A 21,436-nucleotide genomic window follows, 5' to 3' on the forward strand; every position below is an offset into this window, starting at 1 on the left:
CCATTCCAAATATATGCGGTTAGTTTTTATAAAAATCTAAAAATAGGGTTTAATAGTCATTTCTATAAATTTCATCCTTCTTTCCAAAGTTCTCATTTATTTTTAGTTAGACTTTTTTATTGATTACTTCCTTCTCCTTGAAACTATCTTCAATTTGCTTCTAGGACATCACACTTTCCTGGTTTTCCTCCTACCCCATTGGTTTCTATTTTTTAGTTTCCTTTGCTGATTTCTTCTTCTCTCCCCAATTTCTAAATGTTTGAGTATCCCAAGGTTCAATCCTCAAACCACTATCTATGCTCACTTACTGGATAGGCTCCTGGCTTTAAATACCATGTATGTGTTGATGACTCCCAAATACCTCAAGCCCAACCACTCCTCTGACCTTAGGCTTGTATATTTATTCAGTCATTCAGCAAATGTTTATTGAGTGGCTACTATGTTAGACCACTGTTCTAAGCCCTGGGGACAAAACTGACAAAAATAGCTATCCTTGGAAAGCTCATTTATTCAATTTCCAATTCATTATCTCCACTTACACGTCTAATAGGCATCTTGAATTTAACACGTTTAAGACTGAACTCCTGGTTTTCTTCTCCAGTCATACTCTATCCACTGTCTTCCGCATTTCTATAAATGGCAGCCACATTCTTCCAATTATTCAGGCCAAAATCCACTGAGACATTTTTCACTCCTCTTTGTCTCACATCTACATCCAATCTATCAGGAAATCCTGTTGGCTTTCCCATCTGAAGATTTTCAAAATCCACCCACTTCTCACCACATGCATAGCTACCAGCCTGGTTCATCCACCATGATCTCTTGCTTGGATAATTCAAAGAGCCTCCCTGCCTCTACCTTGGCTCTTCTAAAAGCTTTTCAACCAATTAGCTATAGTGATTATTTTTAAACCTAAGTCAGATATATCACTCCTCTGCTCAGAACCTTGCAATGATTTTCCTTCTTATTCAGTGAAATCCTCATAATGTCCTTGTAGTGGTCTGTAAGACCCTACCTGATCTTCTTCCTGGCCTCTCTGATCCCGTCTCCTAATGTTCTTCCACTCACTCAGTCTGCTGTACTCACACTGGCCTTGCTGTTTCTTGAACATGTCCTGCATGTTCCTGACTCCAAGACTTGAGATTTGCTGCTTTTCTGTAAAAAACACCCTGGCCCCAGATATCCTCATGGCTTCCTCCTTCACTTTCTGTAAAACTCTGCTTACTTAACATAGAAAGAGCTTCCCCTGGGGTGCCTGGTTGGCTCAGTCATTATTAAGTGTCTGCTTCGGCTCAGGTCATGATCCCAGGGTCCTGGGATCGAGCCCCATGTCGGGCTCCCTGCTCGGTGGGGAGCTTGCTTCTCCCTCTCCCGCTTCCCTGCTTGTGTTCTCTCTCTCGCTGTCTCCCTCTGTCAAAAAAATAAATAAAATCTTTAGGGGCGCCTGGGTGGCGCAGTCGTTAAGCATCTGCCTTCGGCTCAGGGCGTGATCCCGGCGTTCTGGGATCGAGCCCCGCATCAGGCTCCTCCGCTGGGAGCCTGCTTCTTCCTCTCCCACTCCCCTGCTGTGTTCCCTCTCTCGCTGGCTGTCTCTCTCTCTGTCAAATAAATAAATAAAATCTTTAAAAAATAAATAAATAAATAAATAAATAAATAAATAAATAAAATCTTTAAAAAAAAAAAAAGAAAGAAAGAAAGAAAGAGCTTCTCCTACCATCATATATAAAATAGTATTACACATTCACCTACGTCTTCATCCCTTGCCATGTCCGCTGCTTCTCTGTAGCACTTTGCATACCTGACATACTGTATATTACACATATTGTTTTTTGTTCCTAATGTCTTCCTGCACTAAAATGTAAGCTTTATCAGGAAAAGGGCATAGATTTTACTGCTGAATCCTAGTGCCTTGAGCAGTGCTTGTCATAGAGTAGGTCCTCAATAAATATTTGTTGAATAAATGTGTGAATTGTGAATAACTAGTCCCATCGTGATAGGCAGAATAATGCCTCTCCTGAACACCACCCAAAAAAAACAAAATACACATTCTTCTCAAGTGCACATGGGACATGTTCCAGGATAGACCAGCTGTTAGGCCAAAGATGAAGTCTCAGGAGATTTAAAAAGATAGATACCATTTAAAGTATCTTCTCCAACTATAACAGGATAAAGTTAGAAATCAATAACAGAAGTAAAACTAAAAAATCCACAAAGTTGTGGAAATCAAACAACACATTCTTAAACAACAGTGGATCAAGGAAAAAATCACAAGGGAAATTAGAAAATAATTAATGATGAATGAAAATAAAAACACAATATATCAAAACTTACAAGACACAGTAAAAGCACTGCTGAGGGGGAAGTATATAGCTATAAACATTACATTAAAAAAGAAATATCTCAAATCAACAACCTAACTATACAGGGGCACCCGGGTGGCTCGGTTAAGAGTCTGCCTTTGGCTCAGGTCATGATCTCAGGGTCCTGAGATGGAGCCCCACATCAGACTCCTTGCTGAGCATGGAGTCTGCCTCTCCCTCCTCCTCTGCCCCACCCTTCCCTCCCACTCATGCTCGATCTCTCTCTCCCTCTCCTCTCAAATAAATAAATAAATAAAATCTTTAAAAAAAAAAAACCTAACTATATAACTTAAGGAACTAGAGAAAGAAGAACAAACTAAACTCAAAGCTAGCAGAGGAGGGAAATAATAAAGATTATAGCAGAGATCAATGAAATAGAGAATGAATTAACAATAGAGAAAATTAATGAAACCAAAGTTTGAATTTTTTGAAAAGAGCAACAGAATTGACAAAACCTTCAACTAGATGAACTAAAAAAAGAGAAGAATCAAATTACTAAACTCAGAAATGAAAATGGGATGCTCACTTGGCAGCACATATACTAAAACTGGAACAATACAGAGGGGATTAGTATGGGCCTCTGCGTGAGGATGAGACTCAAATTCTTGAGGTGTTCCGTATTTTCTATAGTTATAATCTACTTGAAATTTATTAAGAGAGTAGATTTTAAGCATTCTACTACCAAAAAAAAGATAACTATGTGAAGTAAATGGATGTATTATCTTGATTGTGAGAATCATTTCACAATGTATCCATATATCAAATCATCATTTTGTACACTTTAAATAAGTTATAATTTTGTTTGTCAATTATACCTCAATAAAGGTGAGGGAAGAAAAGAAAGTAGGAACATTACTATCAATTCTACAGAAATAAAAAGGATTATAAGAGAGTGCTATTAACAATGTATGCCAACAAATTGGATAACCTAGATGAAGTGGATAAATTTCTAGAAACAAAATACCTATGGAGACTAAATCAGAAAGAAATAGAAAATCTGAATAGACTTATAGAACTAGTAAGGAGATTGAATCAGTAATCAAAAATGTTCAAAGGAAAGCCCTGGACCTGATAGCTTCAGTTGTGAATTCTGCCAAACACTTAAAGAACTAACACCAATCCTTCTCAAGCTTTGCTCAAAAATTGAAGGGGAGGGAATACTTTGTAACTCATTCTATGAAGCCAGCATTACCCTGAAACCAAAGCCAGGCAAAGACACTACAAGAAGAGAAAATTATGCACGGATATCCCTTATGAACATTGATGTAAAAATGTTCAACAAAACTACCAAGCCTAATTTAGCAGGCATAGTAAAAGGATTATACATCATAACCAACTGGGATTTATTCCTGCAATGCAAAAATGGTTCAGCACATGAACATCAGTCATTGTAATTAGACCACATTAACAGAATGATGGAAGCAAAAATCCATGATCATTTCAATTGATACAGAAAAAGCGTTTGACAAATTCAACACACTTTTTTTTTCTTTAAGATTTTATTTTTATTTTTTTGAAGAGTTAGAGACAGCCAGAGAGAGAGGGAACACAAGCAGGGGGAGTGGGAGAGGAAGAAGCAGGCTCCCAGCGGAGGAGCCTGATGTGGGGCTCGATCCCATAACACTGGGATCATGCCCTGAGCCGAAGGCAGACGCTTAACGACTGCACCACCCAGGCGCCCTGCAACACATTTTCATTATAAAAACACTTGAGGCGCCTGGGTGGCTCAGTCAGTTAAGCATCCAACTTGCTTTCAGCTCAGGTCATGATCTCAGGGTTGTAAGATCAAGTCCTGCATCAGGCTCTGTGGTCAGAGCAGAGTCTGTTTGAGAGATTCTCTATCTCCCTCTCCCTCCCCTTTTGTTTCTCCCCCTGCTCATGCACATGCACACATTCTCTCTCTCCCTCTCAAATAAATAAATAAAATCTTTTTTTAAACATTTAAAAAACACTCAAAAAACTCAGAACAGAAGTACCTCCATGTAATAAAAACCATATATGCAAATCCCACAGGGAACATCATAGTGATGGTGAAAGACTAGAAGCTTTTCCTTTAAGGTCAGGAACAAGGCAAGGATGCCCACTTCCTCCACTTCAACTCAACATAGTACTGGAATTTCTAGCCAAAGCAATAAGGCAAGAAAAAGAAATAAAAGGCATCCAAATCAGAAGTGAACTAGTAGAATTATCTCTGTTTGCAAATGATATGATCTTACATAAAACCCTAAAGATTTCACACACACACACACAAAAAAAGAAAAACCTGTTAAAACTAATAAACAAATTCTGCAAAGTAGCAGAATACAAAGTCAACTCACAAAAAGCATTTGCATTTTTATACATTAACAATGAACAATCTCAAAAAGGAAATTATGAAAACAAATCCATTCACAATAGCATCAAAAAAATCAAATATTTAGCAATTAATTTAACGAAGAAAGTGAAAGCCTTATACAGTGAAAAGTACAAAACATTGCCAAAAGAAATTAAAGAAGGTATAAATAATTGGAAACACATTCCATGTTCATGGATTAGAAGACAATATTGTTAAGAAGTCATTACTTCCCAAAGCAATCTATAGATTTTATGTAATCTCTAGCAAAATCTCAAAAACTTTTTTTGCAGAAATAGAAAAAATGATCCTAAAATTCATATGGAATCTCAAGGGACCCCAGATAGACAAAACAATCTTGAAAAAGAAGAACAAAGCTGGAAGACTCACATTTCCTGGTATCAAAACTTATCTCAAAGCCATAGTAATCAAAACAGTGTGATACTGGCATATAGACATATATAACAACAGAACAGAATAGAGAGCCCAGAAATAAACCATCATATGTATGAACAAATGATTTTTGACAAGGGTGCAAAGACCATTGAATGGGAAAGCACAATCTCTTCAACAAGTGGTGCTGGGGAAACTGGACATCCACATGCAAAAGAATGAAGGTGGACATTTTTCAAACATTCAGAATGCTCAAAGACCTAAAACTATTAAACTCAGAAGAAAATGGAGCAGAAGCTTCAGAACATGGGATTTGGCAATGATTTCTTGCACAGGACACCAGAGACATAGGCAGTAAAAGAAAAAGTAGACAAATTGGACCACATGAAAATTTTTTAAATTTATGCATCAAAAGACAGTATCAACACAGTAAAAAGGCAACCTGCAGAATGGGATAAAATATTTGCAAATTATATATCTGACAAGAAATTAATATGTAGAAACCGTGGGAAACTCCTGAAATTCCTCAACAACAAAAACACTATTTAAAAAAATGGGCAAAAGACTTAAATGGGCATTTCTCTGAGGAAGATATACAAATGCCCAATAAGCACATGAAAAGAAGTTTAACATTACTGATAATAGAGAAATGCAAATCAAAACTATAGTGAGATACCACCTATACCCATTAGGATGGCTACTATCAAAAAAAAGACAATAGCAAGTGTTGACAAGGATGTGGAGAAATTTGAACCCTTGCTTATTATTGGTATGAGTGTAAATGATATAGGTGCTGTGGAAAACATGGCAGTTCCTCAAAAAATTAAAAATAGAATTACCGTGTGATCCAGCAATTCCACTTCTGGGCATATATCTGAAAGAATTGTAATAAAGGATTTTAAAGACATACTTGTATGCCTGTTTTCATAGAAGCATTATTTACAATAGCTAAAACGTGGAAGCAACCCAAGTGTTCATCAGCGGATGAATGGATTCACAAAAAGTGGTGTATACATACAATGGAATATTATTCAGCCTTAAGACGTAGGGAAATTCTGGCATATTCTATATCATGGATGAATCTCGAGGACATTCTGCTAAGTGAAATAAGCCGGTCACAAAAAACCTAAATATTCTGTGATGATTCCACTTATATGAAGTACTTAGAGTAGTCAAAGTCCTAGAGACAGAAAGTAGAATGGTGGTTGCAGGGGGAAAGGGTGAATGGGGAGTTACTGTTTAATAGGTATAGAGTTTCAGTTTTACATGATGAAAGAGTTATGGGGATGGTTGGTGATGAAGGTTGCACATCATTATGAATGTATTTAATACCAATGAACTGTACACCTAAAATAAGATGGTAAATTTTGTTATATGTATTTTAACACAAAAAAAGGGGGGGAAAGAATATTGCCCTGCCAAAGATATCTATATCTTAATCCCCCAAAACTGCAAATGTGTTATTTCACATGGCAAAAGAGATTTTGCAGAAATTAAGATCTTGAGATGGGAAGATTATCCTAGTTTATCCAGGTGGGCCCAATGTAATTACAAAGGTCCTCGTAAGTGAAAAAGGGAAGTCCAAAAAGTGAGTGTTAGAGCGACTTGAAGGTGCTCTGCTGCTGAGTTTGAAGATGTAGCAAGGGGCCACAAGCCAAGGAATGCATTCATACTCTAGAAGCTGGCAAGGAAACAAATTCTCCCCTGGAGCCTTTAGAAGGAACAGAGCTCTGATAACACTTGGTTTTAGCCCAGTAAGACTTACTTTGGATTCTGAGCTCCCAAATTGTAAGAGAATAAATTTGTATTGTTTTGAGCCACTAGGTTATGATCAGCAGTAGGAAACTGATACACATGCCTGCCCCTCATGTAACCTCCTTAGGACAGGGACCTAGTCTTCTTTGGCTGCACATGGCACAGGTGGCACTGTTCTTCGAGCACAGGTTCTTTAGCTTTTCAAATTGAGAGTATCTGACAGATCACCTTGCCCCTCGTGTTCACCACAAAGCCTGATGAATGATATCACTGGGTGGAGGTCAGCTTTCCCAGAATATCCCAGAACTTAAGAGCCCCACACTGGACTACCTCTAAAAAAATAATTCACTTTTTGAACAGTGAAGTTTACATCCATCATTGGGAGAGACAGTGGCTTAATCCCACCTACTCCCAACACTGCAGACCATTGAGTGGAATTCTCAGGGACTAAAATGGGAAGTTCTCAGAAGATGCCTGGGGATTCCAGAACTGAAGGAATGAACAAAGCCAAAATCCAAGAAGATAATAGGAGAGCAGTCTAGAAGATCACTATCACTGAAGAAGATCAGGTTGATGTTACCAAGCCAGAAAAATGGGGACCAGGCAGAAGAGAGCAAACAAGCCAAGAACAAACAAGGGAAAGGAGGCTGTAGTATCTGGGGATGTTATAGTTGCTTTTGGGGGGCGCCTGGGTGGCACAGTGGTTAAGTGTCTGCCTTCGGCTCAGGGCGTGATCCTGGCGTTATGGGATCGAGCCCCACATCAGGCTCTTCCGCTATGAGCCTGCTTCTTCCTCTCCCACTCCCCCTGCTTGTGTTCCCTCTCTCGCTGGCTGTCTCTCTCTCTCTGTCAAATAAATATACTTGCTTTTGGGGGCCAACTAAAGCCTGGTATGTAAGTGGTTTAAAATACCAAAGGTGCGTGGATGGCATTTGATTCCTGCCCACACAAATCACTGCTTTTTTTTTTTTTTTTTTTGCACATCTATACTTTCCTTTAAGGCAAAGTAGGGTTTTCAGATGCTGTGCAGGATTACTGATGGTCCAGGTATAGTTTTTCCTAGTTGAATCTGGCTTTTAATGAACGGAACTTAATATACCACCAAGATTCTAGTTCTAGAGAACAAACAAAAACACTTTAAAATTCAGTAAAATTGAGAAGATCTCAGAATGCAATATATAGTTTCAGATCTGATTTTTCATATCCTCCATGTATTTTTAAAAGAAAGTTTTAACTTATGTCTGATATGAATAAGGCCTTTTACATTTTTATTATAAACATTTGGGCTTAAAGTGGTTGTAACTGACAGTTAAGAACAACAGGAGCCAGTGGCCTGTTCATGGATAAATTATCTGTATTTCAGACTAAATCAAAAGTAAACATTTCCTAAAGTCCTTTCAGGTCTACATTAGTTCTGTGTAAGCCAAATGCAGCCGACAAGCCCTCTCCCTTCCTCTCGGTCCCGTAAATTCTATGGGCTCACTTCAAAATCAATAGTCTTAACTAAAAGGCAGTCTACAGAATAGGAGAAGATATTTGCTAATGATGCATTGGATAAAGGGTTAGTATCCAAAATCTGTGAAGAAATTATCAAACTCAACACCCAAAAAAATAATCCAGTTAAGAAATGGGCAGAAGACATGAATAGGTATTTTTCCAAAGAAGACATCTGGATGGCCAACAGACACATGACAAGATGCTCAAACATCACTCGTCATCAGGGACATGCACATCAAAACCACAATGAGGGACCACCTCACACCGGTCAGAATGGCTAAAATTGACAACACAAGAAACAACAGGTGTTGGCAAGGATGCAGAAAAAGGGAACCCTCTTACACTGGTGGTGGAAATGTAAACTGGTACTGCCACCCTGGAGAACAGTATGGAGGTTCCTCAAGAAGTGAAAAATAGAACTACCCAACGATCCACCAATTGCACTACTAGGTATTTTTCCAAAGGATCCAAAAATACTGATTCGAAGGGGTACACACACCCCAGTGTTCATAGCAGCATTATCAACAATAGGCAAACTATGGAAAGAGCGCAAATGTCCACTGACTGAAGAATGGATAGAGAAGATGTGGTGTATATATACAAGGTGGAATATTATTCAGCCATCAAAAAGAATGAAATCTTGCCATTTGCAGTAATGTGGATGGAGCTAGAGTGTATTATGCTAAGGGAAATAAGTCAGAGAAAGACAAATACCATATAGATTTCAAAATAAAATTTTGAAAAAGAAAATGGTCTTTTCTCTGAAGCAATATTATATGCATTTTGAACCATTTCCACACCCAAGTTAATGAATGGTTATTTAATTCATTTTTCTGAATCAACATTTTTATTTCATCAGGAGAATATTGCAAAAGATCCTGGGTTGTGTTGTTTGTAGTTTGTGATTAGAGTTTTCCTAAATAATGGGATGGGATGGAGAGAAAAAGAAAGAAGTAGTCTGATGACCTTCACTTTTTTTTTTAATTTTCATTCTTTTGAAGAAGTAGTAGTGAATTCATGTTATTTAAATGTTTAGAAAGATTAAGTATGACAAATTGCTTTAAATGATGAATTTATATTTCTGAGTACCTGCATTTAAATATGCTGATAATCAGTTTAAAAACAACACAGGCAATAAGGGTAGGGTCAGCATTCTGAATCACAGAACAGTAAAACTGTTGTCACCAGCAATGATGTCCCTTATTCCCAAATTTCCAAAAGCCTATTAAAAATTAACTTTAGGTAGAAATAAATGCCTTCTGACTTACCATTGGTTTTAAAAGGTAGTCAGTGTTAAGCAAACACAGACCCCTTTTTGGAGCCTATATAATAAAGTCAGACACATTAATCTCTACTCACGTCTCTAGTCAGGGTCTGACCCCAAGCTCTTAGGGCTACAATGGAAGAAAGGAAAGAAGGAAGGGCCAACTGACATTAGCTAACAGAGTTTATGTAAAGGTTCCAATGTTCCTGTAAGGAAATAAATATCATTTCTTGACTTTGTGTTCATATTGAGTCCCATAAGATAAAAAGTATCTCTCCGTGATGATACAAGATTACATTAATCTCCCTGTACTTTAACAGTGTTCAGTTAACTCCGAGATTTGACTTAAGAAAAGGGATAGAAAGAAAGAAAAGTCACCTCCTGGTTACCCTGGATGTTTTGGTTCTCAGACAAAGCACTGCCCTTAAAGAGTTGAAAGTCCTTGTGGTTCCCTTGCCTTTGCTCCTGACAAATGTGTATGACCTAGAGTGTCTCAGCTAATCTTTGTGGGTGTAGTGAGGGGAAGCAGTACCTTCCCTACCAACCGTGAAAAACTAAGAGTGAAATGAGGTAAAAGATGTGAATGTACTTAGCAGACCCTGTTGTATGACAATGAGATGACAGTGTTTCCTGAGGGCTGCTTTCTTGGGAAGAGAATAAAGTGTGTAATGTCGTCTCACATCCTTAGCAGTATCAGAAATAGTCCACACTCAAGAAATAAATGCATACCATAGTTATGAATAAAACTCTACTTTGATGAAACTAGTAGCGAATTAGAAAACTAGACAAGAGGCCAGACACTTGCCAGCCAGCACTTCTGAATTCTGATTAGTGCCATCTCCGGAGTGTTCCTGGGCAAGTTAATGAGATTAGCGTAGATCTTTAATGCCCTTCTCACATTCCAGATACCTCCTGAGAAGAACGACAAAAAGATGCTGTGGGGGTGGGCATAGTGGGGGTCTGTATTCATGTTAAAAATAGGGAAGAGTATCTATTATAAAGGAAGACACTGAGCAGGGACCTGTAACTTCTCTTCCTGAGGAAAAAAGAATGCGTCCGTGAAAGGAGACGACTGGCCCACGTGCAAGGGCATGGAGAGACCTGAGGATTTGTGTAGCAGCTGCAAACCTTACATCTCAGATTCAAACCCAGGGGAGAAAAAGGTGTGGCTTTCTTTCCAAGCATTTCAGCAAAGGAATCTCGTCCGTTCTGTGAGCTCTGATTGTGACGTGGGCCATCCCTGAACCATGCTGGACCACCAGAGAAGTAGTGTGCCTTTTCGTACCTTAGGCCAGAGTCAGAGTGAGTCAGAGTGAAGGGGGAGGGCCCCCCACCTGGAGCACGTTGCTTAGAGAGAGATGTCGCGGGGGGCCTGGGCGGCGCAGTCGTTGGGTGTCTGCCTTCGGCTCAGGGCGTGATCCCGGCGTTCTGGGATCGAGCCCCACATCAGGCTTCTCTGCTGGGAGCCTGCTTCTTCCTCTCCCACTCCCCCTGCCTGTGTTCCCTCTCTCGCTGGCTGTCTCTCTGTCAAATAAATAAAATCTTTAAAAAAAAGAGAGAGAGAGGTCGTTCCTCAGAGAGAAATTTGGGTATGGTTTCTAGGGGGAAAGGGTGGACGAATGCTTGGCAGCCACATTTACTGCAACTGCAGGCCCTTCGTCACTAGAGCACTAGTGCACTAGACCTGGGTTCAGGAGTGAGATGGATTTAGCAAACCCTTGCGGACTCTACTATGGATTTTAGGAACTCATTTGCCACTGCCATTGCTTCTTGTTCACCCATAGCCCTGCCTGCCACAGTTACTAAGCTGACTTCGTGTTGATTTGTATAAAGCTAATCCAGCACTTGCTTGTTCTTGGGAGTCCGGCCCCTACAACCTGTCCTGCCAATATTCCTTGATGATGGAACTGTGCTTTCAAAAGCGGGCGGAGTGTCTCCCTACCACAGTATACCAACACTTTTCGTGGTAGTTGCCTCCCCTGAGAAGATTCCCTTTGTGTAGCCAGAAAGGAAACTATGGTATTTCTGCGTTCCAATAGCTCTCGTGGACTGTCCAGTTGGCCCGGACCTAGAAACTAAACGAAGCAAGGCTACCTAGGCTACAAAGTCCGGGGCGGGGGGTGCAGGGGGCGGGTGAGGGCCTCAACTCTGGCTGAAGAGCGCTCATGTGCCACTGCTGCTGCAGCCTGGTCTCCCAGGGGAGAACAGGGCCGGCCACCATGCTCCTGGGTAGGGCAAGGCTGTGGGCTGCGTCTATTCCCTGACATTTCTGGTTACCTTATTCTACGACTCAGATGGTTTGCTTTTAACGGTCCGCTTGTCTTGTTCCATTTGACCTATAAAAATGCTCACGTCCTTAAGTAGACTTCTTTTAAAGAGCTGACTGTTTCTTTGTCAGGTCGTACAGCATATTTGACAGTAATCGCCAGGATCCCACAGGACTGACCTCTGCTCTTCAGGCCACGGACCTGGCTGGAGTTCTGCACATGCTCTACTGTGTCCTCTTCCACGGCACCATCTCGGACCCCAGCACTGCCAGTCCCAAGGAGAGTTACACTCAGAACACGGTCCAAGTGGCCATTCAGAGTTTACAGTTCTTCAACAGTTTTGCAGCTCTTGATCTGCCTGCTTTCCAGGTACCAAGCGTTGGTCAGTGTTGGTGTTCACCAGCCAAGAGTTTGTGTTTTAGTACAGATAATACCGTGAGGTTCTTCTCCTGGATTAGGACATAAGGAATAAATTACAGTAAAGGAAATCACAATACATGCCATTTGTGAAGCTACTATCTTCCGGGAACTATATTAGGTGCTCTATATTTGCGTTCTCATTTATTCTCAGGATAGTCCTGCAAAATATTATACCCATTCTACAGATGGAAATGCTGACAGTTAAGTAATTTGCCCAGGGTTGCACGTGGCTTTGCCAGGACTGGTACCAGTGATTTTCTGACCCCAAAATCTGTGCCATTGTGCTACTAATAACTCATGTCTTGATTTCTTTATAGAAAGGCATTATTATCCCATCAACTTTTACATATTAAGGAAAGTCGTGGTTTCTTACATAAATAGAACCAAAATTAGATAAATTGTTTTGATTGATAGGACTTTCTGTGGATGATTTAACTGATCGGTGCCCAGTGTAAAGTGCACGTGTAGTCATATGTGCACATCCTATAAATTCAGTTTTTATAGCTGAAGAAAGAAAAATTGCTTTATGCTCTAACACCAGACTGTCAGCTTAGAAATAGATTTTTTTCATGTAGGAAATTTAATTTTCAAAAACACTGAACCTTTGGAACAGAGCAAGCCCCAAGGAGTAGGCTTCTCTTTCAGTTTATTAACTGTCAAGCGATTTCATTAAAAAAGGAACAAACTTGGCAGATGATGAGCCCATAATTTAGATGAATTGCTTTGCTCAGAGAGAAAAAGGTTATAGAGATACCAATGTATGAAAGTGGCAGACTTTGGCCATTCCCACGTAGAAGAAACGTCTGGTTTGTAGCTGATGACAAATGTGGAATTCTTGTCTTCCTCTCATTCCATTCACAACAGGAAATTCGTGAGTAAGTTCTATCACTGGATTCGATATCTTTCAACTTTGTAGAGTTAGTTTACCCATCGCAAGAACAGAAATCTCTTTAGGGTTAACGCATTTCGGTTCCAAAGCACTTGAACTGGCCTTAGGTGGTAACTACATAATCTGTAAAGTTCTGAGAGTTTACAGGCGCACTGCAAACAGGAGACGTCTGCTCCAGAAAATGCCAGGGGTTCGTGCCTCTGGGTTGAACATAACATCTGTGTTTTATGAAGAACCAAGCCCATTGTGTTCGGTGTGGAAACAGCTTGGAAATCAGGAGACACTAAGTTTTTGTCTTCAGAATATGGGGACCAGCAGTCTACCCATCAGCTAGTCCCAGTAGAGTGATTTCCTTTGTCACCAGGGATTATGAAAAGAAAATACCTGAAAACTGTCTCTTAGCTTCTGGTGTTGCAGGGCTCCCAGCAGGATTCACCCTGCTGCAGGCTGCTCCATGTCATGAGCAAACGCAGCCGTATTCAGTCGGCCGTTACATCAGTCACTCTTGGGTGTCGGGGAGCCCAGATCCGTGCACGCCCCACATCATGCCTGTGAGCTCAGGCTGAACCTGAACCGCTCAGCTCCAAGCAGCCCTGCTCCCCTAGTGGCATTTAGGCACAATGGCCAATTAATGTTAGAAAAATCCTAAGCTTATTTCTGGAGTCCTTCATGGCATCTTAACATAAAAGCCGAGATTTCTCCTCTCTAGCTCCTTACCATGTCCAGCCTGAAACGTATTCCCTACTTGAGCCACTTTTGTCAAGAGCAGCAGGGAAAACACCAGGGTGGTTCAAGAGTGTTCGAGCCATTCTTAGAATCAAATGCCCTGCCCCAAGTAGAATGTCCTTTCTCGGCTGGTTCCTAACAGTTCTCCAGGACATTTGCTTCTTTCCTCTCTGTCCTTCATGCAGCTCCATAATTTTCTTGACTTTCTTTCTGTTTTTTTTCTTCTTTTCTTATCTCTGTTCTGACTCTCCTGTTTTATCCTCGTCAATTTGGCCATAACTGTTTCTCATTCTCTCCCCAGACATTATTCCGAGGTACTCTTTTCCCCTTAACAAGTGAGTGGGCCAGGAAGGCCTGCAGGAACCTTCCTCCCGACTGCCATACTTTCAATATTCAAGGTCCAACACATTTTTTCTTACTCCTCATCAGCATATGTGGGCACCCAGAATTTCTAGCATCAGGGCTCTAATACAGCTACCAACGATTACCTTATTGTTCCATTTACTTTTATACATTAAAAAAAAATTAGTAGACAATAACCACTTTATTATGATCACAGATTCTGTGGGCCCAGAATTCAGGTAGGGGTGGCTTATCACTGCTCCATGACATAGGGTTTCGGCCAAGAGCCTCAAACAGCAAGTGGAGGAATGGAGGGACAGGTTGACAGAGATAGCTGGCAGCTAAAATTATCTGGAGGCTCCTTCACTCTCCTGTTTGATGCCTGGGATGACTTAAAAGTCTAGGTTCACCAAGGACCATTGGCCAAAGATGCTATGTATGGCTTTTCTGTGTGACTTGGGCTTAAAACATCATGGTGTCTGGGGTTCTGAATGAGTGTCCCAAGAGGAAGCTTCAGAAAACAAGTGTTCCAAAAGAAACAGAAACTGCATGGCTTTTTATGACCCTGCCTTACAAGTCCTATAGCTACATATCAACCATCCTCTTGGCTAAATCAGTCGTAAGCCTTCCAGATTCAAGGGGAGAAAGCATAGACCCCACCTCTCAGAGGGAGGACTGTCAAAGATGTATAGGCATGTTTTTGAACCACTGCACTCTGTTTAGCAGCCAAAGTAAAATGTCCATACGGGGTCATCGATGTAGAGGAACATCTGACCTAGCATGGAACGCTCAAGTAAATACAGTACGAATATACGGTACCTGCATATAAAGCAACGGGTGACTTTGGGAGAAAAGTACTGTCATGATAAATATGGTCAGAGAAACTCATGTTCTGGCTCATCAAGACAATTCAAAAATGAGATGTTGGGAACTGTGTTTATAGAAGACCGGAAAAGAGATTTTAGGTACAGCAGTGGTCTAACTCAGAAAAATCTGGGAGACAATTTATGAATTGCCTGAGAAGATCAAAGGAACTGAAGAATGAAATCGAAATGAGATAAATGGTCTGACCTGCGAAAGAGTTAAATAAGAAGATGTAAGACATGTTGACCCATTTGAGGACCAATGCATCACAAGAGTGCAGAGCTGTAATGGGCATCCTCATCAAACCTGTGGGTCTGGAGTCAGACTGATGTGACTTTGAGCCATTATACTACCAAGTTTTATGACCTCAGACAAGTCATTCGAACTCAGTTTCTCATCTGTAAAATAGACTAAAAACACCTACCTCACGGGGCGCCTGGGTGGCTCAGTCGTTAAGCATCTGCCTTCGGCCCAGGGCGTGATCCCAGGGTCTTGTGATCGAGCCCCGCATCGGGCTCCCTGCTCCGCTGGGAGCCTGCTTCTTCCTCTCCCACTCCCCCTGCTTGTGTTCTCTCTCTCGCTGGCTGTCTCTCTCTGTCAAATAAATAAATAAAATGTTTAAAAAAAAAAAAAACCTACCTCACAAGTTTGAGGCTTAAATGAGATTATATAGAAGCACTGTGCTAGCTAGCACAGTAGGCCCTCAAAGTGTTTTTGCAGATGTTGATTCAGAAAGTTGACTTTTGGGGGCGCCTGGGTGGCACAGCCGTTAAGAGTCTGCGTTCGACCCAGGGCGTGATCCTGGCGTTAGGGGATCGAGCCCCACATCAGGCTCCTCCGCTGGGAGCCTGCTTCTTCCTCTCCCACTCCCCCTGCTTGTGTTCCCTCTCTCGCTGGCTGTCTCTCTCTCTGTCGAATAAATAAATAAAATCTTAAAAAAAAAAAAAGAAAGAAAGTTGACTTTTGAATGCAGCATTCCCCAGTGCCCCTCCACACTTCTGTGAAGCCATAAACCCGTGTGTTCTGTTCATGTGGGAACCCATCATGTAGTAGTAACAAAAGGTTATCCATTAGAATATTTTCTTAGCTTGTTCCATTTCATTGTATACTAATAAGGCTGTCAAAATATTTTTCCCCCTTCAGCAAAGAGTCTGATTTCGCTGTGAATTCATATTGGCACAGATGGCCTTGAGATCCCAGATATTGTATATCGCATAGACTTTGACAGATTTTACAATTGAAGGTGGTCTCAAGAAACAAATCAATGTACTGACTTGGCAATTAATTCTGGCTAAAAAGGAAATATAGTTTCCTTGAAAAATTGGTTTAATTTTTATATTCAAACTTACATGCCCCTTGACCTGCTCTTATCAGTGAAGGTTAAACAGAGGGTACTGGGTCACAGCATGCTGGACACAACTAATTAAATAAGGGCTGAGCTGAGAAGGTGTCACTACTTGATTTAAAGGAACAAAGCTCTTGTGAAGCCTCTTTGGGGCTTGAAAAACATTTTGTCTCCTGGCAATGAAACTGAGACTCTTAAAATTTAGTGGTGATTTTATTTCAGCAATACTCACTCACAGGACTGTGTTTCACCACCGTTAGGCAAAGTGAATTCATTGCAACTTCCAGGCTGCAACGTATCTGCCGTGGTTCAAGCCCACCAAGACCTCAAATCAAGAGATGAGTTTAGAACGCTGCCTTTTCCCACAGGCCGGCAGCGGGGCTTCATTCCAGCGTCGGCTGCGAGTGTATTGCCTCTCCCCTTTGCCCTCCTGTCGCTCTGTCTGTTTGACATGTTTATTAAATAGAAGCTTCAGGCTGCACAGGCAGAGTGAGGCTCTCCTCCCGCGTCGCCCACCAACAACAGCCCTTTGCCTGTCTGGAGAAAGGATCCCAGAAGCCTCACAGTTGAGGGGGCTTCGTGGTTTGTTTTTATTGGGGGGAGGCAGGGTGTTGGTTTTTTTACATTCTTTTGGGAACGTTGGGTTTCTAGAGCTGTTTATTTGAATACTAACCAGTTGTTATTTATATTGCTTTCCTATTTGAACATCAGTAATTAGAATTGTGTTTTCGTCCCTGTGTTCAAGAAAATATTTTCCCCTTCAGAAAAAAATAAAAAGTATTTGAAGCTAGCTAAATGGTAGATTCACAGAATCCTAGTATTTTATATTTTTCCAAATTTTCTACAGTGAGACTATTTGTACGATGAGAGGAAATTACTTACTCCAGATGGACTAAATAACCATGCTTTAGGTAGATCGTGTCTTGATCCACATAGTAAGAGGATGTCTCCATGTCTCTTTCCAGGTTAAGCGTTGCATTTATTATGGTCATGTATTACAGCAGGAGTCCCCGAACTGAACTCTGAAACATAGTGCTCTAGAAATTTCCCGTGCTTTTCCAGCACCAGAGCAGAAAGTGCACAGGGTCCAGTCTTGCTTTGTGATTTGCTACCCTGCCTCTCCCCGGGCTGAGGAGTTCTAACTGCTCCTTGTCGTTGTCAGTCTATTGTAGGGGCAGAGGGCTTGTCCCTTGCATTCCGGCACATCGCCAGCTCTCTACTGGGCCACTGCAGCCAAGTCTCCTGTGAAAGCCTCCTTCATGAGGTCATCGTCTGTGTGGGCTACTTCACCGTCAACCACCCGGATAACCAGGTAGGAGGCCCCGGACGCTTCCTGAGACTGCTCGCCAACACTGGGAGTGTGAGGTAGTGGAGTGAGAAAAGGCAGGCCAGCCTGCTGGAACGCATCTGTCCTGCGTGAGGCCCTTTAACCAGGCTCCAGGGACAGGTCTCTGACTTATTCTATCCGAAGAGATGTGATCAGCACTAGATTAGCACCAAGACCTCCTCTTAGAGCTACAAAAAGTAAATATTTCTAATGAAACGTTCACTGCACAGAAGCATCACACCCTTACCACGTCGGTTCTGATGTTCTGTCCATATCTTCGTTTTGTTTTGGTGAGGTGGACTGCATCTCTCAGCCTGGGGCACTTTGCAGGTAGTATTAGAGTCACGTGCTTTCCGAAGCTGCTCTTGGCGTTTGGCTTCCGCCTAGGTGCTTAGGGGCTGCTAGGTGGTGTCGGAGGGGGGCCTGAGAAGGCAGGACTTGGGCTTCTCCCCTTTGAGTCACCCAGAGTAGTTTTTCTTTCAACTATTTGGATGATGTGGTTTCCAGGCAAGGTTCATTTGTAAATAGGGTTCTGCTGCTTTAAGAAGTTAGGAAGACTATGTTACCAATTTTGTAAAAAAATATAACAACAATAATAATAATAATGAGTACTTTATTTCTCTTTATTTTTAAAACCAGAATAATGGCATAACTAACATCAAATAGTAGTTCCTGACATCCTCATTTATCTAAAACCTTCTGCAACCTTAACTGTATGGATGATAGCTGAGAAGAAGGCCTCTGGGGGCACCTGGGTGGCTCAGTCCTTAAGCGTCTGCCTTCAGCTCAGGGCGTGATCCCAGAGTCCTGGGATTGAGCCCAGCATCGGGCTCCCTTGCTCTGCTGGGAGCCTGCTTCTCTCCCACTCCCCCTGCTTGTGTTCCCTCTCTCGCTGGCTGTCTCTCTCTCTGTCAAATAAATAAATAAAATCTTTTTTAAAAAAAGAAGAAAAGAAAAAAAAAGGGCTCTGGACAACGCTTAATCCTCACTCAAACCTTAAGAAGTTTTAATTTAGGCAAATCTCTAACAATCGTGCTTATTAGATCTATTCCGCCTACAGCAAACTGGACTAGGACCTAGGAGTTGGTTAGAGCGACAGAGCCAAGTACAAGGTGAGGAGCCGAAACTGTCTACCTGATAAGGAAAAAGAGGAAAGAAAAAAAAATAAGGCAGGGCCCCAAACTCAGAAATTGCAGTCATCTGGGTTCAAAGGGACACTAAACCCTGTATTTTAGTTCCAAGATTCTTAATGTCCTCAGTGCTAACTCTGAATGAGCATGGAGGCAAAATGTATGTTCTCTGAATTCCCTTTTAAGAAGGTTGAGGAACATGCAGTCCATTCTAGAAGGATTTCCATGATTAAAATACAGAAAATGTGGACCCTTTCCGGAACAAGTGTCATACATGGAAAAGTTTCCCTTTTTCAGACACCGTTGCCAGGAGGGCAGCCACCACCACCCCTCAACGTGCCGCAGAAGCGTACTGGCCATGCTCTCCCCTTGCTAGCACCCCCAGGTACTGGTGCTTTGTCCTTTTCATGCACCAGGCCCAGCAGGTTCATGAGTCTCTTACAAGTTGCTCAGGCAAGGAAAGCTGAGGGAAATCTGTGTGATTTTCTTTTCTTCATGTGTATTCATTCAGCCTACTAAATTGCATTTTATTTTCCTTAAGAAGTTTGTTTTTATTTTTCTCATTACAAATGTGTTCCTTACTCATCATGAAAAAGGCAAGTGTAGAGAAGAAGATGGAACCACAGTTATTCCTGATAGTCCTGAGATAGCCACTGTTACCATTTTGGCAAGTTCCCTTTCAGTCCCTTTTCTATGAATATTTTTCCAGTTTTGTTGAGATATAATGGACATATAACTCTTCATTTTAGTGTGCAAACCGATAATTTGATATATGCATATTATACAAAATCATTACCATAGTAAGTTTAGTGAGCATCCATCACCTCACAAAGTTACAGATGTTTAAGATCTGCTATCTTAGCAACTTTCAGATGTATGATACAGTACTAGTCATCGTGCTGTACATTACATCCCCAGAACTGTTTATCTTGTGACTGGAAGTTTGTGCCTTATGACGACCTTCACTGTCTCACACGCCACCATCCCTCTGTGAATATTTTACACAGCTGACATCATACCGTGCATACACTTAAGTCCCAGTTTATACACTTAACATTACAGGTCTTCCTCTACTTACACTGGGGTTATGTCCCGATAAACCCATCATAAGTTGAAAGTATCTTCAGTGAGGGGCACCTGGGTGGCGCAGTCATTAAGCGTCTGGCTTCGGCTCAGGGCGTGATCCCGGCGTTCTGGGATCGAGTCCCACATCAGGCTCCTCCGATAGGAGCCTGCTTCTTCCTCTCCCACTCCCCCTGCTTGTGTTCCCTCTCTCGCTGGCTGTCTCTCTCAGTCAAATAAATAAATAAAAATCTTTTAAAAAGGGAAAGGAAAGGAGGAAGGAAAGGAAAGGAAAGGAAGGAAGAGAAAGAAAGAAAAGAAAGAAAGAAAGAAAAAAAGAAAGAGAAAGAAAGAAAGAAAGAAAGAAAGAAAGAAAGAAAGAAAGAAAGAAAGAAAAGAAAAGAAAAGAAAGAAAGGAAGAATCTTCAGTGGAAAATGCACTCGACACACTTCACCTACCTTCAGCATGCTCAGAACACTTACAATAACCTACAGTTGGGTAAAGTCATCTAACACAAAGCCTATTTTCTAAAGCGTTGAATGTCTCATTTAGTTCATTGAATACTGTAGTGAAAGTGAAAAACAGAGTGGTTTCTGAGTACAGAATGGTTGTTACGTCTATCAGTTGTTTACCGTCATGATCATGGTTGACTGGAGGCTGAGGAGGGGCGGTGCTGGCTGGGAGCTGCCGCCGCCCAGCATCTCCAGAAAGTATCATATCACTAGCCTGGGAAAAGATCAAAATTTAAAGTACAGTTTCTACTGAATGTGTATTGCTTTCATAAAGTTGAAAAATTGTAAGTTGAACCATTGTAAGTCAGTCGCCATCTGTATATCAAAATCATTCTTTGTGAGTATCTTTTTTTATTCAAGTACAGTTGACACACACTGTGTGAATATCATTTTTATTGGCTGCATGGCTTTATCTTATGTAGACAGCCCATGGTTTACCAGACCATTTCCTGCTTTGTACTAAAGTTGTTCATCATATATCATGATGCTCTCTGCTGCACTTGTAAAGAGGTAATTTGTGTGTGTGATAGTATTTTGCTATGTTACAGTTACTTAGCAAGAGTTCAGCTCCTTCAGCACATCCTTGTTTGGGGGTGATTTGAAACTTTTGCTTAAGCCAACTCTTTTGTGATGAATTTACTGAACTCAGAATTGTGTGGGATTTCAGAGAGTTTTTCTGCCGCTGCCAGATCACAGACTGGTCCTGTCCAGTAGATCAAGCATACCCCCTAAGCTTCTTGCGGGCCTACCAGAATGAATGGGAAATGAGGTCAAGGGAACTGGTATTTGGAGATGGCATGGAAGCTGTGACTTGGACCAGGTGGCAGAGCAGTGAGTGGGCACACTGGGACAAGAGGAAGCAGGCAGAGAGAGTACCGGGTGGCACAGGCAGGAGACAGGTGTGCTGTGGCTTGTCAGCTGGGGAAGAAAATGCAGCAGGGATATGGAGA

The 21,436-nt window shown here is 41.4% G+C and overlaps 1 protein-coding gene and 1 non-coding gene across 15 annotated transcripts in view; both read left to right on the top strand.

Annotated features, from left to right (window-relative positions):
• The window catches only part of SCAPER (S-phase cyclin A associated protein in the ER), a 522,862-nt gene that overhangs the window by 474,523 nt on the left and 26,903 nt on the right, over window positions 1-21,436 (top strand). For all 14 annotated transcript variants that reach the window (XM_057303865.1, XM_048221477.2, XM_048221494.2 and 11 more), the window contains 2 exons: window positions 12,000-12,237; window positions 17,617-17,766. In XM_057303865.1, the coding sequence (XP_057159848.1) occupies window positions 12,000-12,237; window positions 17,617-17,766 (388 nt within the window). The remainder of the gene's footprint in view (window positions 1-11,999; window positions 12,238-17,616; window positions 17,767-21,436) is intronic.
• Window positions 2,879-2,985, top strand: LOC113248089 (U6 spliceosomal RNA). The gene has a single exon (XR_003313446.2). It is a non-coding gene; the product is annotated as a U6 spliceosomal RNA (small nuclear RNA).

The sequence above is a fragment of the Ursus arctos genome, unplaced genomic scaffold (genome assembly GCF_023065955.2).
Source record: "Ursus arctos isolate Adak ecotype North America unplaced genomic scaffold, UrsArc2.0 scaffold_28, whole genome shotgun sequence".
Taxonomy (NCBI): Eukaryota; Metazoa; Chordata; class Mammalia; order Carnivora; family Ursidae; genus Ursus; species Ursus arctos.